This window comes from Anopheles funestus, chromosome 3RL (genome assembly GCF_943734845.2).
Source record: "Anopheles funestus chromosome 3RL, idAnoFuneDA-416_04, whole genome shotgun sequence".
NCBI lineage: Eukaryota > Metazoa > Arthropoda > Insecta > Diptera > Culicidae > Anopheles > Anopheles funestus.
Window position 1 is genome coordinate 33,537,543 of NC_064599.1, and position 22,970 is coordinate 33,560,512.

At 40.4% G+C, this 22,970-nt stretch overlaps 1 protein-coding gene across 4 annotated transcripts in view; it reads left to right on the forward strand.

Annotated features, from left to right (window-relative positions):
- Nucleotides 1–22,970, forward strand: part of LOC125767852 (uncharacterized) — a 56,930-nt gene that overhangs the window by 9,661 nt on the left and 24,299 nt on the right. For 2 of the 4 annotated variants that reach the window (XM_049434777.1, XM_049434779.1), the window contains exons 2-5: nt 3,421–4,484; nt 16,253–16,620; nt 20,812–20,913; nt 21,179–21,287. In XM_049434777.1, the coding sequence (XP_049290734.1) occupies nt 4,376–4,484; nt 16,253–16,620; nt 20,812–20,913; nt 21,179–21,287 (688 nt within the window). In that variant the 5' untranslated portion in view covers nt 3,421–4,375. The remainder of the gene's footprint in view (nt 1–3,420; nt 4,485–16,252; nt 16,621–20,811; nt 20,914–21,178; nt 21,288–22,970) is intronic. The other 2 variants (XM_049434780.1, XM_049434781.1) reach the window with 2 other exon arrangements.

Genomic DNA, 22,970 nt, shown 5'->3' on the forward strand with positions numbered 1-22,970 from the left:
TAATCAAAAGCTTAGAAAAGTCAGCAAAATTCAAACCATTGTCGACCAGCAGTAGCCCTTAAGCGGTATACGGAATCCCAAAGCGCTCACCATCACCGAATTAGGAAAAGAACGCTGAGTTCGCGGCTGAGATTACTTAACGCGAAGTATCTGGAAGTCTAAAAACAAGGATCGCCCTGATCGCCCGAAACTTTACGGATCAACGACCAATGCACGGGGGGGACGGATATCCGTGGAAAATTTACTAGCCTTCCAGGATATCCGCTTTCCACAGTCAGCAGCACCGCCACAAGAGAAAACACAATGGATGATTTATTGATAGTTAAGTTACTTTCCACCTTCCGCCTCTCATGGGTCGTTGCTTTCGTTCACCTTTTTTTTGTTGTTGTTCCTTTTTTTTTATTTATAAAACGTTATTATAGTGGCCGATTGTTCCGCGCGCGTGCTCGCGCTGGTTGATGTCTTTTATAATGCTTCCTGGCACTTTATTACAATACATACACACACATACAACCCCGTTGTGCCGTTGTGGCAAAGTGGAACCGAAGAAGAATGATGGCTGTTTTCGGTAGAAGGTTTCCACTTCGCTGCAGATATGGTTAGGGCCCGATTGACCAGACAAGCAGTCAAAAAAAAAGGGCAACAAAAACCCATCCATGCATGCAGTAGATTAGCAATGGCGTCGTCCACTTGGTTTGGAGTTTGGTGTTCCGACAGGGTAGAGCTTTCGGGTGAGCTTTCGGAAGCATATACTGTGACGTGGTATTGGTTTACGGTGGTATAGCGTACCTTTTTAAAGGTGAAATGAAAGCGATCGTAAAGCGTTTGTTTGTTAAGATGCGATAAATTGAGGTAATAATAATAGCGTCTATTTATTTTTTCTTTTAACTGCAGTTGGTTGGGTTTTTGCCTTATTTTGTTTCCTTTTTATACATTTCATCTTTTTATTACAACTATAATTTAAATCATCTGCACTTGCTTTCATTTTTCATTAATTATCAACATGCCTTCCATAATTATACTTTGAGAAACTGTTTCTAAAAGGTAGTTCAATTAATTACAAAATTTGCTACATTTACAACCACTACCACACTACAACTTCAAATGGAACAAAAACAAACTTTACCTTAGGCAATTTATTTTCCATTACACACACACACACACACATACAGGTAAAATCCCAAAATTACCTCGTGAAAGATTGTTCCGTTGATTAACGAGAGATTCCCTTCAAAGCTCAGCATCATGTAAATTACACTCCTGTGGGTGCTTTTTGGCCCCACACAAAAACAAATTTCCCCCCCCCCACCGTGACGATAAGTTTTGATGAGCATGAAGGTGAAATTCTCGTGCAAATGATATGGTTGGATGGTTTTATTGCTTCGATATAACCTTCACCGGTTGTTGCCAGACTGTTGGACGTTGTGTGAGACACAGTATAGCGCGTTGGCCCGACACACTTCTGCCGGTTGCTGTTCATGTTTCAAACATACAAAACGATAAAGTACAGCATTGCTCATATCAGCTGCAGAGCTTACACCACATTCTCGTGCAATCAGACGCATTCGCTGGTGCTGGATTTTTCCTGGAAGAAAATATTCCGTTCCGGTACGCAAACTGATTAAACATTCGGTATTATGCAAAAGTGCAACATACAATGTGCATCAAACTAGCACCATACAGCAATGGTTGGCTTTTATGGAGCAGTTTTTTCTCTTCTTTTGTGCTTCTATTTGCTGTATTAACTCACAAAATAACATATGCATCGATTTTTTGTTTGCTCTCGCTCAGTGGTCTACACGTGGTCTAACACGTGCATGGCTGGTGTTAAATGCCCCAAGCATTCGATCAAAAGGGTATAGATTTGTTGCATACGTGTTCGGTTTGCAAAGAACTTGTTTTTTTTGTTGGCCAAACACCCTCGAGCAACCGTTTCAAAGTCATTTTACGCTACTTTGTCAGCATTTTCGGACGGGGTTATTGGCTGGTAGCTAGCAGCAAAGAAAGATACAAAAAAAAACATCACCTGAGGATGAAATTCCAAATAGTGTCCCATTCAACAATTCACAAAATGCTAACTATATACAATTCTCGGAAGGATCGCACCAATTTAATCATTCAACGACGTGAATGGAGAAACATATCTTTCAAAACTTCCATCAAACATCATCCAGTTTCGGTTCTGTTTTTTTTTCTTTCTGTGCTTACATTTTCCCGATCTCGCATTTCTCAACTACGTACGTAATTCTTCTCGAAGAGCAGTGTCCTTCGGGGTGTATGGTTTGCTTTCTTGTCATAGTGCTCCATTCCCAGAAGCTTCTTTTATAGATGCACTTTGCAATGCGCTGCGCAATGGTTAGTGGTTTGAACAAGGGCTACTAACAGCAGCTGACGGAAGCTAATGAACCTTAACGCCAACGGCAAAAAAGGAAAGATGGAAACCGTAAATAGACATTCGTTTTTGATCTTCTTCTGAACATGCCATGAAGAAGAGAAGGAAAAAAATGTATCTCCAATGTAGATACAAAATAAACTGGTTCGGGTTTCAACAGTTTTTAATGTAGTTTTTGCTATTTTTTTTTTGTAAAGCATATTTTACTTATCACTAGATTTACATTCATTTGTTAAACGAATATTAACAATTATATAAAAGTTTACTTTAAGCTCATAACGACCGCATTACGAGGATCTGCCAAAGCAAACAGGTGACTCGTATCAGCCCTTTGATGGTGATGTTTTTTTTCCCCTGTCTTGTCTTATCATTTTGTTTCATTCCCAAAAAAACACGGTCACGAGTTTGCACATCGACCGTTCGAAAGCAATTTGTCTGCATGTTATTTAATCCTGGTCCGGTTTGGTTGTCTGCGGTCGGGACGCAAAATCGGGAACGTTGCCAACTTTCCCCCATCCCCGTAAAGTGGTGCAATAGGGATTGAAACAATTTTGCTCACAGACATAACGTTTTGCTGGTGGTGCTGGTTGCTAACTATCGATCGTACTTGGTGCTTTCAAAAATAAATGAAACCAAAGCATTGGAATGAAACTGAAGCATCCACCCTTGGGATGGAAGGCAGCCGAAAAATTCGTCGTCCCGTTTTTCTTCGATAACGAACATTGGCATGTTGACTCGGTCCCCACCGAGTGTCATGCCGTGCCACAAGCGCTTACCTTTATTCCATATTCCCGAACGTCAACTTCAGCTTGGCTCTGGACCTGGTCTGGGGGGTTGGGGCAAGGCGGATGGTGTGTTTTTTAAGCCGTTAGCTTTGCGGCTTCGTCTTAGCACCAGCCAGCAAATGGAATAGGAATTCTCGACTCAAAAGCGAAAAGTGATTGTAACTCGGTAGATTATGGACGGAGAAACACAAGTATCAATTGTATAATAAAAGGGGAAAATAATCCTCTTATCTTTTCTCACAGCGGATCCAAGCGAACCGAGACGTTTGCGAGACGAGTGTGTTTTCTGTGTGCGTGTGTGAGTGCCGTGCCGTGCCGTGAAAGAGGATCCAGTTCGGTTGCCAACACAAAAAAGGGGACCAAAAAAGTGTGCCCGAAAATATGAAATTAAAATGATAATACTACGCCCCACCAACACTAATAGCATACACACACCAACACCACACAGACAAAACAGTGGCCGCCACATTGATTGTCAGCAATTGTTTCAGTGACGGTGGGAAGCAATGTGAAACAGTGAGTGTAGTGTGTTGGGGATACACGCCTCGGTGCCAATGTGTGAAGTTGAAAAAGTTTTTTTTTGCTGACAGAGTTATAAGTGGACAAAAAACTAGTGACAAAAAAGGGGGTTTGGAGCATACACCCTTGTGTTTGCTCTGTCGCCTGGTTGCAGTTAGTGCTTTTTGGTGGAGAATTGGCTACGGTTCCATGTACAGTGGTGGCAGACAGTTCCAGCAAAGACCGGGGGGGAACAAAATTCCCAAAGCACATAATCATGTTTTTTAATCTTCACACATCCTTGCCACCGTTACAAGGATATTAAAGGGAGGAGTATTGATGCCGAAACGAAGCCGAATCAGATGCAAGACGAGTTTCTCATCCAACGTTTCGACGTTCCGCTATCTTCAAGAACCGAGCTGCCGATATGTGAGAACGGCCAAATTGATGAGGATTGGGATTTGCACATCGGTAGTGACAGCATAGGCAGCATGAGTGTATTACAGTTTACAGGACGCAAATACAAACAACCAGACGCAAAAATAACACACCCTTCCAACGGCTTATCGTGAACGCGGAGGCTCCCCTTCCCCGAAGCGGCTTAGAAACGTGGGGCAACGCACACCAGCACACCAGCTCCTGTTCGCTCTGTTGCCCACGTTGCTGGGCGGTACACGCAACGTCATAAAAATTCTAAATTATGATAAACGCTGTTTATCCATTGAGGATATCGACCAACTTGAATTGCCTGTTTAGGACGTGGATTATTGTGCTGTACTTTTTGCAGGGCTGTCCTCAGCTTAATACGGGTAAGTACGTTCTTCCATTCTTCAGGCGCCACAATTGTGGATTTCATATGCGAAGGTATTGAATTTTATTGATGCCGATATGCAAGACAAGGTGCTTGAAAATATGTTTTTTTCCTCCCATAACGTATTGTTGAAGCTTGCGTGTGAGGACATCATTTATCTTAATGATTACAGCTGTCTAGAGAACGAATTGGTTTTGTTCTGGGAGTGTGATACAACAATAGACACAACAAAGAAGGTTTTTTTAGTTATATTTCAGTTCGTTTAAATGTTATGTAGACACCTTTTGCATTTAAAATTACAAGTTCTATAAAATAATGTTATAATTTCGCCATTTTTTTTTCGACCTAACATAATCTCATTTCGTGGCAAATCATCTAAATGGTATGATTTTCTCTTAAAGATATCTTTCATCAAGCGACTCACACATACAGTGATGGTTACGGAAATAAGATCACTGGAGAATTCCGCATTATTTTATATACTTTTAATTATGTTTTAAAAATTGACGAATTTTGGAGGTTAGTATCTGATATACAGGGTGGAAGTAGTGAATCGGAATATTAATCCTACAGACAATCATCTTAATTTTAGTCATATGTTTTCTATACATTCTACCTTAGTGGTTTGATCATTTTGACAAGGCCTCTTAAAGAATTATCTGCAGGAGTTGTTCAAACCGCTTATCACCGAGTGTCTTCGAATAACAATTCATTTTTTTCCTATCTTGTGATCAAATAAATGCCAATACTTCACCGCAATTTGGGCATTGAAGGATATTACATGAGGGGTTTCCGGTGTAATTCGCATGATTGTCCTTCTGATCAAAAGTCCTCAAAAATTCTTCTAATCAGCTTCTTATAGAAGAAGGCTAACAGATTTGAGCTAAGTTTAAATTTTAGACAAAGCCCATGTCTCAGAGGCATATGTGAGTATTGGAGCTATAAAGGTTCTAAACAATCCCTGTTTCGATAATCACGACAAGTGTTTTGAGTTGAGAAGTTTCCACAGACCTTAGAAATGCAGGTTGGTAGTCATATCTCAACATCAATGTAGACACCGGTGATGACCTTTGAACCCAAGACAGGTGAAATTTTAGACGACGTTGAAAGAACGGTCACCTATCTGTACGTCACCCCTACAAAAGTCAAAATTTGACTGAAAAATGAATTAGGTCGCTGGTGGTGTCACCATCAAATTGTTTTTTCCCACGTTAATCTCCAGCCCAAGCTTTTCTGTCGCCTGCTCTATCCTCTGATAGGCGTCCAGTTACCTGTGTGGTATAGCAGAGCCGTAAACCAATTATGTCTATGCCTTCAGCGTATGCCAGGATCTTGAATGACTTACAGAAAATAATATCACAAATTGATTCTTGATTATTCTTTATTCATATTAAATAGGTGTTCGATCAACACCATTCCCCCAAAAGCTTCATTGGATTACCCACAAAAAATACATTCAAAGAAAATATGTGATGGCCGGAACAGTCCGGCCTTACTTTAATGTACATCACTGTATATCGAACAAGGAAAAAACCAAAAATCTTACGAAAAAAAGCTGTCACTCATCGGCTCAGAATATTCTTCGCATGAATTTCTCTACCAGACATGCCTCCTACTCTTGCTGAAGGCGATGTATTGATTTAGATTTGATTAATTTTCCTATCATACTTCTACTAAAAGCATCGGTCGGGATCAAGGATTACGTTCGATTACGTTAATATTGTTATTTTTGTTTCGATTTTAGACCCCATTTAAAGGGTCAGCTTTTCGATCCTACGCATGTCGGAGTCAGCAAAAGCGTTGCCCACGTATTGATAAAGAGCACGAGTGATGTATTTCACGCCAGTCGTGCATTTATCCGACCTGACCCAGGGCTATTGTTATTTTTATTTTGAAAACGAAAAAAAAAGAGAAAAACAAAAAAGGTTTTGCCTGCAGGCTTGCGGCTTAAATCGTTGGTATTATTTGTGTTGAACAATAAAACTGCAATATGTTTCACAATATTTCGGTACGCCATTGCATCATATTAAGACCAGCATTAAGAAAATCACTCATACTCATTCGTATGTGAGTTTTAATTCAGCGTGATAAAATGGCCGTTCACCATCGTCAAGATACAATCCATCAGGAGCGACATGAATTTTGTCGGAATGTTGTGCAAACATTAACACGGAATGGGTTTGAAGTTTTCAGATGAATAATACACGCATAACAGGGGGGGGACAAAACCGTATATCCCAAGGCAGTACAGAAGCCGTAACCATTTTGCTCACGGTGCCGAACGGCGCGGAGGCCGTCTGCTGTCTGCCGTCTTTTATGTGTTTAGTGACGCCAGGCGAGTGTTTGCGTCGTATTTGCTTTCCCGGGTGCCACCGATGCCCATTTATTTCCATCTAATAGAGCTTTTCCGGCTCTCCTACAGTGGCTACAAGCGTACTGAATGTCCAAATCCATGACCCCTCCCAACTGTCCCTCGGTTCGATGGATGGCTTCATACTCCTCGCTCCGCTCATGGAACAATATCTTGGAGGAGAATTTTATTTTACCCCTATTCTTCTCCACCACCTCCCCCGCCGTTCAACCCCGTTTCACACGCACACAGTTCACAATAAATAACATTGATGCTCAGGCCTCGAGGCATTCGGACGATCTAGCAGGTCCACGTCCGCAGTCGCAACCTTCACAATACCCAAGAACACTTCTAAGAATCCAACTCCATAAATGCTAAGAGCGTTTCATAGTTTCGCCAGTGCGAGTGCCTTATCTCATAGCAAGCAGTTTAGCAGTGTCTTGTATGTGTAGCTGTGTGTGTGTTTGTATGCGAAGAAGGAACAGATCGTCAGTTAATGTTGTTGTGCTTACCAGCCGAACCGAACCCGAGTGTACGGTTCCGGTGCGATGGTGGGTTTGGTCCAGTAGTCAGTTATTTCTATGACAAATGGCGCTAGTGCGCTTATGTATGGGTGTGTGTGTGTGTGTCTGTATAAGCAAAAGGATTTAGTACGAGGAAAGTTGACTGGAAGTGCTAGAAATAATCCAGGGACATGTTTATTCTACACAAGCACCGTATATTCCGTACATCCGCTTGGTGGAACGAGATATGTTTGTATCATCATATATACTGATGATGTTTTGATGGCTTTATGGTTTGAGATAAGCGCAGTTTAATTGATACTAATTAAAACAAAGTACTAATGTTCTTTTTTTTAAACGAGCGATAGTTTTCCTTTCATTGTTTAATTAATTAAGTGTACAAAAGTAAATGTTGTTCGAACCACATTATGATTAAAAGTATTTAAAAGCAATTTAAAATATGTCAAAAATATCTCGATAAATTCTAGTTCAGCTTGAACAGAATCCAGAAAGGGGTTTCGATCAAATGAACTGAAAAACCCTGTAATAAATGTATGTATGCATAAAGAGGTACCTTATACACCTTATATTTGTGAACAATTTTTAAATTTATTTATTTCGATTAAACATACTAGCAGCAGTGTAGCTTTACACTTTCCGTTAAAAATTCAACATTCTTCTACCGAGTGTAAAATTTAAACTGACGTTACCAACAGGCCTGCTAGCATCAAAACTCCGAAAGCAGTTAATCAAATGCTGAAGATTTTCAATTTAAATGCAAAACGGTTTAATTAATGTTTCGCTACCCTTTCCTGGCATTTACTCATATAATCGCGTTCGACGAAAACCAGACGCCGGAGTACGAATTACGTACGATTGAAGTAAAACTATTTAAAGAGAGCTTCATTTTTGGGTACATAAAAAACTATATTTAAATCCTTCAATAAAACATTCACTTTATTGAGTCAAAAATGGCTAAAAATACGACCGACTATGCAAAACGTTCGCTTAATTACGACAGTGTGTTCTAGCAACGTCACCCTGCAAGATACGTTACATACGGTGACGTAACGCTGGCCATTGTACCGCAAAAGCAGTGACATTGGACTGTCAGGCGGGATCAAAAATCAGGCACATTTTATTACTTCTATATCGAGTGCCACACACACACACACAGCAACGATCCGAACTGAAAAGTTTATTACGCTCGTTTACGGTTGCTGTGAAGCTTGATAGTCAATTTCTGCTAACCCCCCCCCCCCACCCCCCAAAACTTGTCGAAAGCAAAATTCGGCGGTTAAACAAAAAGCAAACAACTCACCAAATGGGACAGATAGAGCAAAATGTACGAAAATAAAATCAAAATCGAAAGCACTTCGGGCGTACGAAAGCTCAACCGAAAAGCAAGTGAAAATGTGCCAAGCGATCCCTGGGCTGGGTTTATCTTTCTTGGGCAAGTGTACTGGTTTTTATGTTATGGAATCGAAGGGACATTTGCATTTAACGATGGGAGGATATTGAAATTGTCCCTTCCCTTTTTGCCTTAGGACCTTCCATCTTTTTTTTTACTACGGCCACCCTGTTTTACTACACCCAAAAACTACACCAAACTCTGACATTTTGTTTCGGTCGGGCCGGTTTGAATTGTGTTTTGTCTTGTCGGTCGTTCGGATCAAAACAAAAAGAGGCATCAATCGTGATTTACTGTCTGCCTATAGAACTTAATTGCTGGCGTAGATGGGATTGACTGGCTAGCCTGGTGCTTAATGATGCAGTAAAATTACAGCCAGGAAAGAGCATCAGATTTTGCACTAAAAATGTGGAGGGAAAAAATCAAAGCAAAAAGCAGCTGTAGTCATCACATTTAATACAGTGCCGATGAGCGTAGTAAATAGATCGTAATGAAATGAAATAAGTTTCCAGCGAACCATCATTTGCAAACCGCCCCCGCCCCCTCCCTCCCTTTTCTAATGTTTGCCATGTTTTTCGTAACGCAACATATTATGATCGAGAGCAGCCCGCTTTTGAAGGAGTTGAGCTGAATTTTAGAAAGCTTAATTTTAGCAACATTATCCATGGATGAGCGTGTGTTTTCGGGGCGTCTATGGGTGTCCCTCATAAATAATCAATCGCTTGGGGTTTCGAAGCTTACGCAGAATACGAAATTGACGAAGGTTTCGTTTGCTGGTTTCGCTAGTTCACGTCGAAGGTTTTTGGCCGGACTTTTCCTGCCTGCTTAGAAGGACCTAGCCGGGTTCCAATTTCATGCATTCCTAAAGCAGACAATTCAGCAATTTGCAAAATATCCTTTTCACGCCTGCTAATGCTATGGTGTTTTGATGGATATTTCCAATTCGTCTGCTCTACGGAGATGTGAGAACTGCCAGCTGGAAGTAGAGTGTTTTAAAAGAAACCCCAGCCGGTGAACATGTGAAAGGCTCTTTCAAACCCATAAATTATGTGTGCTTAATAATTGCATCGATAAGTCGAGCTAGCATCCTGCGATAAGGTTCAATTTTGGTGAGCTGAAACTATCGTTAAGCATGCTCATAAATGGCAAACTTTTTTATTTATGTTTTATATTTCGTTTAAAATTATAGAAAATATGTTACTATCAAAGCAGTGATCTCTTGAGGAGGTTTTTAGATGTAATGAAAATTTGGACCTTTCCATTGGTTGTATATCCCATCCGTAATTTTCACCTAAAATGCTTAGTTATTGAAATTCGAACACATCACAGCTAAATAGTTTCCCACATTCTGCTGTTAAAATGTAAAGCCACCGGGCCAGGACAACTGAAACTTTTCCTCAAACTTTCTCTGTCATCCCACATCCCTCAAAAAGCGACTGAAATCCAAAGTTTCCGTTGCCATTTTGGGTTGTCCTCAAAATTTGTCTCTCAAACTATCACTCATGACGGCCATGCTGCTTCTCTTTTCGTGAGCGATAAATCACAATGCTATTTGTTTCATGAAATTTTCTTCTTTGGGTAATAGAGATTTTCTTTCAATTCTATGGAATACAATTGAAATTGAAGGACACAAAGATAAATAAACATTTTATTTGTTGAAGGGAACGGAATTCAAGGATCGGTTTCGGTTAAAAAGATGAAGTTGTGAAGTTGCGATTCCTAAAAAATTGTCTCAAAAAGATTTTTGTCGATGTTCCATATTTTCTTGGAAAAGAAATTCACTTAAATTCACTAGTGAGTGCCTATAGTTTTGAGTTCGAAGGAAATCCTCAGCCGTCATTGCACAACGATTTGTACAGCATAGGCGTTAATGAATGATCCTCAACGCAATCAAATTTGGCCAAGTACATCTGGGAAATGGTGCCCGGTCATGGTTCGGAGAAGAAAATGTCCCGACCCCCTCCAAATGGTGTGAGATGTCCTTCTTTAATGTATAAAAAATTAATCCAGTTGCTATGGATTAATCTGAGTTCTGGAGATAGATAATGTGGGTACTAATTTAGAAATGAACAAAAAAGATAAAATTTATATAAACAAAATCATGAAATAATGTTTCAACATTGTTAGGTAAAGATATTTTTCTCAAGGAAATTTTAAGAAAAGCTTTATATTGTTATGCACCATATTAAGAATGAATGGAGAGCGACGAAAGATCATTTATTCTTCGTATTACTATAGCACTCTCAATCGCTGCCATGTGTTTAGTAGACTAGAACTTTAAAGCCACTTATCTCGTTCACCATGAATTATGTCTAGTCTGTAATCAAAACTTAATTTTATTAAATAACTGGCATTGAATGTTTTTGAAAAAGATGCTCCCAGTTGAGCATGCAGGGTAATTAATGTTTGCACAACGTTCATCGGCAATTGGTGCTTCAAAGTCAGCAGTGCTTTTTAAAATGTAAAAACCTCGACAAAAGCCAACAGGCATCCTTAAGCATGGAAAAATATCTAATTGATGTTTGACCTTCGACCAACATTGCGCAACATTCCAAATCGAATTTCCATACTTTGGCAACTGGCAGCACGCGGCAGTAGCTTTTTGCAAAGCGCACGAACAGTGGCCCCGGTTTTTCGCGCTGAAAGCTTTCCAGTTCGCATCAGCCACGGTATTACATAAAGGATTAAATATTCAAACATAGCCCGCACAAGTACCGAACGGGTGGGGTGGCGTCACAACAAAAGCAGAACTGCGCAAATGAATGTATAAAAGCCGTGTAAATATTGAATATTCCGCTGGTGTTTTAGCGTTGCCATCGGCAGCACAAATCCGGTTTTCTCTAAGCAACGTGCTACGCGCTGTGTGGCGTCATTGTGGCAAAATCAGGTGAACCGATGCTACGTTCATTCTTCCTTTCTTCTTTATTCTTCGCTGAATGAAAAACCCTTTTCTTTCGCACATATCCTCCGGCGGGGGAAAAGTGGTCAAAATGGTAAAATGGTTTTGTGTGTTGCAGGAGATTATGAAAAACCGCCCACAGGTACACAGAGCCATGATTCGATCGGGTTTGATAAAACCCAATCATCCAAAATTGAAAGAGGGATGGAAAAAACCCCTAAATCTAACGTTTTTTAAACCATCTATTGATTTGTACCATTGCTTTTGGGGGGTTTTACGGGGAAGCTAAAAATTGTGAAGGTAGAAGCGATTTAGTCAGATTCTTTGGGGCACATTTTTCCTTTTGTTTGTGGTAGAAAGAGAGAGAGCATTGTACAACGTTAACGTACGCAATTTTTCAATGTATACAATACATTCTAATAACAATAAAATGGTAAATTAACAACATATCATAAAGACATTGAGCATTACAATTTATGCTCCATGCGTTGTATAACGCTGCTGATGTAGCTCATGAATATATAAAGCACAAATTCCTTCTAACGAATGTATTATGACATTCAGTCAGAGAATGGCTATTAAATTCTATATTCCAGATGCCATCAAGATAAAACAGAAACGGTACAACCATTTCGGTACGGAATCTGGTTTGTAGACTTGGAATGGCCACAAGCCGTTGAAATCAATTACACGGAATAGTTTACATAACCTGCAAAACCTATTGCATCCATTATACAATCCATTAACAAACATGTTTACCGCTTGTCCATCGTCTTGTCGTTTCATTCCCCGCTCCATCTTCCCTTTTCGATTCCCTGCTGCTCTCTTGGCAGACGGCAAAAGGGCCAAACGCTCTGATGGACCCGAGTCTATTTGGATCTATTTGCGGAAGGATCCTCCTTCCCCCCTGAGCATAATCGGAAAGGTACGGTCTCGATTGATATCGATTAAATTTATTTTTGATCGCTACGTACGTTCACCCGGAAGGGGCTTTTGCGATTTGTTTATCAAATATCAACAATTCATCTGCGCCCGACTGCCGAGATGGGCAGCTGGCCCTTTAAGGACGCACTTTGCATACAAACCGATCGCTCTCTCCCACCCCACCCCCGTTGGTATCAGTTTTGCAGCCATATCAGCAGCATATCACGTGACTGGAAGTATCATCGAGAAGCTCCACAATTGGTCTGTGTCGGCCGTCAGTCACAGAGAACGGAGATCCTTACATTTTCGCCTTTTGCATAGGATGTGCGTTGACTTTTTCAATTCCTTCAGCACCCCAAACAGTGGTATGTGGGTTTTGCAGTTTGGTATTGCGTTTGGAAATGGTTTTGCCCAACAATTATTCTACATCCACTTGTGAAGTGCCACTTCTGCTAACTGCTTTCTGTGCCTTTTCCTTCCACTGGTCGCGTCAATCCATTATACGTACGTTTGCTGTGGTTAGCAATAAAAAAGCCCCCGTAAAAGCTGATTTTGCCACCCTCGTTACACACGTAACGATATAGTGTGTACACACGAACACATATTATGCATGAAATGTTGCTGCTCGAGCAGGGGAATAAATTATAAGCTCTTTTCCGGATACCCTACCACCCTAGGTTTTTGGGGTCGATTCGAACACAAAGACGAAAGCCAACCAGAGATCGGATGCAGCAAAGATCGGTCCAGGGGGGTGGGGGATCCGCCCGCAAGATATCGCCCCTCGACCAACCCGACCTTCCAAGCGAGCGGTGGGATAAATGTGAAAAATGGTGTCACGAAGACGATTATAGGATCCTCCGCCCCCGATCTGGGGTGGTGGGAGGCGAACCTCGAGACGGGTTTTTGCTGTGGACGTGCAGCTATGTACCGTATAGTGCACAGCTTAGCTCACTACTGCTTCACACAAAACGATAACTCACATACCAACTCGCTGATCCACATCCGACCAACAATTTATATTTGTTTTCCACATATTCTGGTGCGCACATGCCCACACGCGCTTCATCCCCAGTGAAACAAAACCAGAAGAAGCAGCAACAAAAAATACCCATACACACACACATTTCCGGCATTCCACTTGCGGCCAAAGAAGAAGCATCATGCATGCTGCTTAAGAAAGGCGTTTCCTCTAACCATAATAAGAAGGGAGAAAATACATATGTCCATTCCTTTCCATCGCTACCAACTGCCATTGCCTCTGCTTCTGCCTAGTGTCTAAACCTCTGCAACAACAAAAAAAAGGTACGGAATGCCAGCTTGAAGTTAATTGACTGTAAAGCAATAAATTGTAGCTGTACATTTTACCGGACGAACTCGGTACGAGCGTTGTTCCCTCCGTCAAATGGCTGTGTGCAACAAACGGTGCAGCAACTAAAGCTGCTATTCGCTGATTTTGTCCTTGTCCTCAGTGTCGCACTGTACGCATATTTTCTATTTTGGAAGACATTTGTGTTTGTCTCTCCCCCCTTCACACCATTTTCACCCTCTTTCTGTCCTCTCCTTCTCAAATATGCTTAAATTATATCACCTTCAACGCATTTCCCATCAACTCGAACTTTCGTGATCAGTTCCGCCGAAGCACACATTCGGTACGCATACGCAAAGCAAAACGGCTTCGGTGTGTTCCATTTCTTACGGCTTTTTGGCGCGTCTTGGCGAGAGGGTGATTTTTCATCCGCTTAAAATGAACGAGCTCGCCAAAAGTTAATAATGCTAGCCAATTTTGCTGGCATATCACCGACCGTCATACGTCACGCGCAGCAAAGAAAAAAACGGGAAGATGAATTAGTTTCACGCAATGCTAAGCTCATCTACATCCTAGAAAATTTGTTCCTCTCTTTTTCCTCGCTCTTACTTTCTTTTTCCTCGATCTACTTTTGCATATTAGGCAGTTGCGCCTAATTACCTTGTGTGTCACAAAACTGTCAACTTAGACAAAAAGAGGAATATACCTACACACACAAGAGATATAATTTGCCTCCATTAGCATGGTTATTTGTGCGAGATTGATGCAAGCAAACGTAGTTAAAAACATTTTCGAAATCATTTCAGTTTTAATATTTATGGCAGCAAAAATTCTAAATATAGTCTGATTTATTGTCTGGTTGAAAGATGTGCTGTGTATTTTGTTTCGCTAAGTAGGAAGTTTTCTTTCCGCCCAAATTTTTCAGCTTGATTGATCGCGCATTTTGACGGCTTTTCCATCATTCCGAGGAAAACATCTTCAACAACGAATGTTAATAGTTGGCCTGCTTTTACTGCGTGTGGGACGACAATCTAAACCCGATCGATTAATGTCAGGATTGTAATATTAATTTCCCTTTGCTGGTATTCTTTTTTCAATTAAATCATACTAAATATTGGACAAAAAGGCCAGTGGGAAGCAAAGGGTATCTGAACACAAAATGGTTCGGAAAGCATCGTAATTATGACCATTCAACACTGTAATCCATGTCTAATACACAGTAACTGTTAAAATAAAACTAAAATCTTATTTTCACAAAAAATACTTAACGTGAGTCATCTAAACACATCACTAGACCTTTGTAAAGTATTTTTTGCATAAAGTACTGGGCGTCTCCATTTTTATTCTTTTGCGGCGTAGCATCAATTTTGTTTATTGCGATCTAGATAATATTAATATAATACAAATTAAAAATATTTTGTATAAAATATAATTTGGACAAAAAAGCCACATCGCAAATAGTGGGAAGCAAGCGGGATCAGAATTCAAAATGGTATCTACTTTCACAAACCGGAAAACATCCAAATTATGACCATTTATCACTATAATCCATGTCTAATGTAAAGTAACTGCTAAAATAAAAGTGCAATCTTATTTTCACAAAAAATACTTAACGTGAGTCATCTAAACACATCAGTAGACCTTTGTAAAGTATTTTTTGCATAAAGTACTGGGCGTCTCCATTACTATTCTTTATTTTTATTTATTGCGATCGTGATAATCTTGATATAACACAAAAGAAAAATGTCATACATTATATGCGCGAAAATTGCGATTATATTTTCACAAAAAATACTTAAAAAGAATCATGTAAACACGCCGCTAGACCTTTGTAAAACATTTTTTGCGTAAAGTACTGGGCGTCTCCATTACTATTCTTTTATGGCGTAGGATGAATTTTTTTAATTTTTTGATCATAAATAATCTTGATATTCTTAATATAATACCAAAAAATATTTTTTTTTCATAAATGTATAAATATATTTCATCATTCATGACTTCTCTAATTTTTGTTTCGTTATATAACTTTATTTAATTTTTTATTTCCAATGACGTATGACGGCTTCTGTCCTATTGTCAGCACAGATTGTCCTCCATTTAGTAGAATATCATTTTTTTAAATTTTTTAATAATCACTTATTAACACGCCAAACACTTATTCTCACCGTGTTTTGTGCTCATGTTTCACCGAAATAGATAAATTAAATTTTGCATTCGTATTATATTTTCGTTCCAATTCAAACGTTCCGCACTGACGAATGCACGAACATTCCGTGTAACAGCATTTGTTAAACAAGTGTTTTCACCGATAGAAAAGTTGTGTTTGCAACTTTTTTCACTAATGGCACCTGTTTACACTTCTCGTTCTCGCAGGAATGGCATCGTTGATCGACCGCAGCGATATGTTACTCAGGACAGCATTTTTCCTGCTTTCGCCCCACACACCGGACAAGAGTGGTACGGGCGGCAACGCAAACTCACTCGATAAACAAACCTACGGCCACCGGGGCGGGGGCGGAAGCGGCAGTACCGGTGAGGGTACGAATGGGGCAGGTGAGAGTGGCGAGTCGGGCGGTCCGGGACTATCGAACTACTTCGAACAGGGCAGCGACAGTGAGGAGCTGCTCAAGTACTACAAAATGCCGATGCAGTTCGGGACGGAGAACTACACCCTGGTGACGTCGCAGATAGGCAGCACGGCACACGTACCCTGCCGGATTCATCATATCGGCGAGGGTGTGGTAAGTGAAGCGGTTTGACACTGGCCCGATTGCCTGTTACAAATGGGATCCATTTCCGGGGTTTGTGTTGTGAAGGGGCAGCATTTGCCACACGGACGGTATGAAGGACTGTGGGAAGTTGTACACTCGACTGGCACACTACATATCGGATCGGCACTTGATGGTTTGGCTGGAGAGTTACTTTCGAATCAAATTTCGATTCTTGTTTTTTTTTTTGCATTCCGATACTCCGACACAGGGAGGACAATTGATGTGATACGTGCAAATTGTGTAAGCAAAATTCGTATAGAAATATGTTTACCAACAATATTATTTATTTTCGAAATTGTCTTAATGTTCCACAAGGAATTATTTGATTTAATTCTACGACTTATTCAGATTCATAAATCTGAATCAAATTCATCCAACTCTAGATTTAAACAACGTACTACACTTTCGGAAGAGTGTGGAAATTGTGGAAATTAATCTTTCACACTATACAACCTGTAGTCGATATACTTCTTCAAGTTGTATTAATGTATTTAATGTATTGAAGATTCAGTTTTCCACGAATAGTATTTTCGTTGTGTAAGCGCGTCGTTTAATTTAATAACAAGACTTTTACGATTGAAGAAACGATCGGTAATTGTATGAAAAATAGCAAATTGCCGCAAGATCTGGTGGCATCGTTTCTATGGATTAAATCTACCAAATTGCCCAATACCCAATAGCCATACCGGCCGAACCAACAGTCGCAGTCGTCAACCGTCAGCGGGCTGAAGTCTCAAACAAACCATCAAATGATCGAAAATGGGTCATTACTGAAATTGTGATCGGTAGAAGTTTAGTGGAACCGGGTCCAGGCGCTAGATAACATTTGCCGAACATCCTCTGGACCCGGTGGTGCTTCGTGTTCGTGACTGGAATGCTAATTCTCGCTTGCTCTTCTCACGTGTAATAAACTAGGATTTACGTTACGCTTTCGCCGTAACGAACGATGGACGAACGCCTTCACCTTGCATCGCTCACTTCTGCAAACCGAAGCAGTCTGAGATGCGGAAGAAAGCATGAATGTTTAAAGTGCCATCGATTTGCAGAAAGAAACGGCACATCACTCCCTGAGTGCCCTGAGCGAAATCTGTGACGGTCGAAGAATGTTGATCCGGCGACGTTAAAGCAACGTTGCATCACGAGCATGGGGATGAGTAAATCCGGCTGCGGATTGATGGTTTCTTACGCCGTGTACTATTTATTATGCTAATAGCCTACTATCCCAGGTAATATTTCCATCACAAAGAGCCCCCTTTAGGCAGCTCGGTTTCGGAAGATGAGCCACCAAGCAAAGTGTGGTTGCTTGCTGGCTTCCATGCTAAAAAAAGTCACACAAAACATTAATCTTTGTTAAATGTAAACGGTTACATATCCTTCAATCCTATAAAATATCGCTTAAAGTGAGAAACACATACAAACCTTAAAAGTAGACACAAATTTACGAGAAAGAAAAGTTGTTCTGAATACTGCTTGTAGCAGCAATTACACAACAATGACCCATTAAACTCCTTCAATCAACAGTAGCCTCGTTAACGTTTTCCAATCAACCCCGAATGAAACGTTCAGTGCACATCAATGATTATTGTCCTTTTGCAAACCGTGAAGGGCCACTTCATTCTTAAAAGTAACGAATAGCACACACACACACACAAGTCGCTCTTCATTGTGTTCCGTCAAACAGAATAATACAGTGCAGTAAGCTGCTTGCTCGTTGCTGTGAGCGATCATCTGCAACTGCACCATGATCCGTTTGCCGAATAGCGCATGAATAAATAAAACATTCCAACTGTCCATCCACGGGACAGGGATTTGCAAGCAACGGAAAGCGAACATGGTAACGGTGTTGCGTTTAGTGAGGGGTAAAATCGAAATTTTTCCGAACTCGAAGTAATCCAACTCCGAGACATTCCGGAGTCAACTCCTTTAGCTTTAGAAGACTTGAGCACTTCTCTTCGGCAAGTTTTTTGGATTTACATGAAGCAAACGCTTATATAAACCAGTCGATTCAACGATTTTTTAAATGATTTTATGACAAACATTCCAAAATCAAATAGTTGATAACCATAAGGTGAAACAGGTTCAATTTATAAAAATACTGGAACAATACAAACGAAATTAATGAACATAGAAAACCGGAACTAGGGGATATGAATTATAGAAAGCTCGTGGAAAATGCCGACAAGCCAAGCCTTTATGAAAACTATTTGCAAACCTACTCGAAAACATTTGGCAAGCTGCTTTAATTATATCAATTAAAAACTATGGAAAATACCGATAAAAAAACCAAAATGTCGAAGAAAACTATGGAAAATATCGATGAAAAAACCAGAATGTCGAGGAAAACTACGGAAAATACGTTGAAAAAACCAGAATGTCGAGGAAAACTTTAGAAAATTCTAATAATATTTTCGAATAATCCCACTATTCAAAAACTAGTGGAAATCTACTGTAAAATTCGTTGGAAAATTGTGCAAAAATGTGTGGAAATTAAAAGAAAATCTGAGGAAAATTACCCGAAAACCTGATGCAAATTGGGAAAAATTCATTCGATAAGCTGCGGAGCCAACATCGAAATAAACATACCGGAATCAACGCCGAAGTCGATATAGAATTCGAATCGACTTCAGTTTTTTAGCTCCATAGTTGGAACGAGTTCATGATTCCGCTCCGTAGCTCCCATCACTACCTGCTTGCAACTCGTTGCATCAGAAAAGACAAAAGACCCGAATGCCGGAGTTGAGCTTTTCAGCGTTGCATGTATTGATACTGACGGGTATACGATTGAGATGGTGCAGAAAAGTGTCCGGACAAATAAAAAAAAACAAAAAAAAAAGAAAACTGTGATTTACGAGTATTTGAGTGAAATTTAGCAAATCTCTGCACCAGAATCCAGTGACCAGTGTAGTGAAAGAATGAGCTTTGCAAACCATTCGTCAAATTGTGCAACGATTCTAAAAATCATGTTGCACCGACATGACACACAAACACACTAACATTGATTGGTGCACGAGTTTTCTTTTTTTTGTTGTTTGGTGTCGTTTTTCCATCCGTTGACACAGCCCAACCATAGCGAGATGTCTGGCTTTCCGTTCGGATTCTTCTAGCGAATCCTCTGTTCGAGTATTCATCAAACACTTCAACAGAACGGGGCGAGTGTAATTGCAAAACTTTTCTCAAATTCATTCTCATTCACTCGCTGTTTCACTCGGGAATGCATAACAGGATGAAGCTCCCGGCAAAGTCACCATTTCCGTCTAGCACCACCAACAGCATCACAGCTCCATTCTGGTGGTGTTCCGCGGTATGAGCAGTCCCCGAGTATGAGAACCACAAACCCAGCTATAGCCAAAGCCAAAACGACCATCTTCATCCGTAACCTTCTGCCGCTTCTTATCGCTACCCAGCAGGTGATCTATTGTCTTTTTTTTTTGTTCACCACCACTACCATATAGCACGGCTTTCACGTGGTGCATACGTGCATTGTACACGCGCGCGTTACGGTGCATCCAGCACATTCCCTGCTCGTAATAAACATGGTACGCTTCATGTACAATTTTCGGCTGGTGCACGTTTTGTGCGCCTTATACGATGATACTGCCTGCGCAATGTAATTTGTTTTCCGTGCACAAATAGTTGCATGAATGGAAGGGTACGAAGGTACTGTACCAAACATGGTGGTAATAAAATTCAAGCAAATGATACTCAATTTCTACAACTCTTGACGTACGAAAATACGAATAAAAAAAGGTCCCCCGCAAAGCTTGCCCAGCTTTGGTTGCAAGGAGTTAGCAAAAAGGAACCAAGCATTAAACCGCAAATTTCCGGAAATGTAGCTTCCACCCCAAAAAACGCCAAAAACCAGACTATGCTGGGCACTGTTTAATGTTGACCGCAGCAAACTGTGGAATTAAACCAAGCAAGAAATCGTTGTAAAAGTTTGTTCATCGTTTAGCAATAAACCAGTCACAGCACGCATTTATCATTTCCGGGGAAAGTTCGTCCAGCAACAGCGTGTGTTGTGTAGGCAACACAAAATGGCCCCTTTTTGCATATAGCAATGTGAATGAATGTGTGCGTTGTTTTCTTCTTTCTTTTTATGATTCTTCACTTCCCGTCGTTACCCGGTGGTTTTGCCTCCCTATCGTTTGCAACAACCCATAGGTGTCTTGGATCCGGCGAAAGGACTATCATCTACTCACCGTTGGCTTGACGACGTACAGCAGCGATGAAAGATTTAGTGCTACCCACCTGCAAAATTCAGAGGTTTGCCAATTGCACTTGTGTCGTGTTGTTTATTGTTTTGTTTCTGTTTTTTTCGTTGTTGTTGTTGTGTAGCTAATGTGTGCGAGTGTGTTGTTTTGTTTTTCACCTTCAGTGGGAGGAAGAAAAAAGGCTCTTTTCTTTTTTTTGTTAGGGTTTTTTAGTGCACACGACGAATGTGAGCGTGTCCATTTGGAACCTATCACTAACATGTGTTTTGATGTTTTTTTTTCCTGTTTCATGTTTCTCACTCCCCCGGAACGCACAGGACTGGACGCTGCAGATAAAGTTCGTGCAGGATCGGGACGCCGGTTTGTACGAATGTCAGGTGTCAACACACCCACCAACGTCAATATTTTTAGAGCTGAAAGTGGTCGGTAAGTAGCATTAAATGACAACAACAAAAAACCCTAGAACCTCCTAGCACAAGGGCGTATGTAATCACCGGGCATAGAAGTGGCCATTCTTGGATTGTGGACATGTGTGAGGGGGTGCAAATAAACTCCCGTGTCGTAACCATTTCAATCTGGAAAAGGCCGAGGGGGGAGGCAACGATTAAATAGCACCACAGCCTAAAGTCTTTGCAGCATTGCATTGGTCGCAACGGTAATTACGGTTGCACAAGTGTGATGCTATCGTGCGTATCGTGCGCTGATGTGGGTTTTGCGAGTGTGAACCGAGACTCACACCAAATCTCATCTTTCTCTATGGTGCAAATGGTGCTATTTTCCTAGCAGCAGCTTTAGTTATTAGCACACATTGCGTACCGGTACGGTGGGTGGACTACCTATTCGCTGCATTTAATTATCAACGGTACGAGCGTGTAAGGATCGTGTAAAACACCATTAGCAATAGTATCACATCGAGAAGATACGACTGTTTTACAGTGTGGGTCATTGAAGTAAGTCTATTTGTTAATTAAAAATCTCTATCGTGCCGGCCCGTTGGTGTATGTGATAAATGGCGCCGGTCCACACGGCAGGACTGGGTATCAAATCCCATCAAGATCGTTCCCCCATAGCAAGGACTGACTATCCTGCTACGTGGTAAAACAAGTCTTGATACGGCTAGGCTGTTCTAACCAAGCAAAACAAAAAAATTAAAAATCTGTAAAACAAAATTGAATTGCATGAATTATTCTAAGGATTAATTTAAAATGCATCAAAATAAACGAACATTTTCGTTTTCAGTTTGGTATAATTCAAAAAGAGGAGGAAAATGTCCTTCTACCTTGACACATTCTAGAACGACTTAAACTAAATCCAAGATCAAGGGCTTATTTTGTCACTTGTCAAACAAAATGGACAATTGGATCTTTATTTACAATATTTACAAGAGAACAAATGGAAAATTCGAAATCATTTATTTAGTATTTTCAAGTTAAACTGGAATTTGTTGAGGATGGAAATGTAGAATCCTTCTCACCTGTTGGATCGCACTCAGACTGTATTTGGTTCTGTACGATTCTCATCTTACATAAAGCTCTTTTTGGAATATTTTGCAATTGTGTATAGGATAAAAAAGCTCGACAAAAGCTGGAAGATTTTCACATCTATACCATATTCCACTTCAACCTTAAAAGAATCTAGAAACGGTTCTAAATTTATCACCCTTAAATCCCTGTAATCATTATAATGTCTTCTTCTTCTTGCCTTAACGACCTCTAAGGTCCCGACGGCCATTTTTGGCTTACTAGACTTATTTTTACCACATGTAACCGGATAGTCAGTCCTTGCTACGAGGATGAGATTTTATACCAGGTCCTTTTGTGTAGAACAGGCGCCGTTTATCATATACACCACTGGGCAGAACCTACGTCTATGTTAATATTATGCTGGTCAGACCCCCTTTTCGCCATTTTGTTGATTATTTTACTACTAAGATCACAAAATACTCAATTTATGCTGTGATCATACTTCACTAACCAGCACTGTATTTATTACAATATCCATACGGACAGTAAAAGTTGACCTACGCATCACAATGCAGTATTGTTTTATAAAAAAAAAATATTTTTTTAATCTTATTTGCTCACACCGTACAACGAACCAATGCTGGAC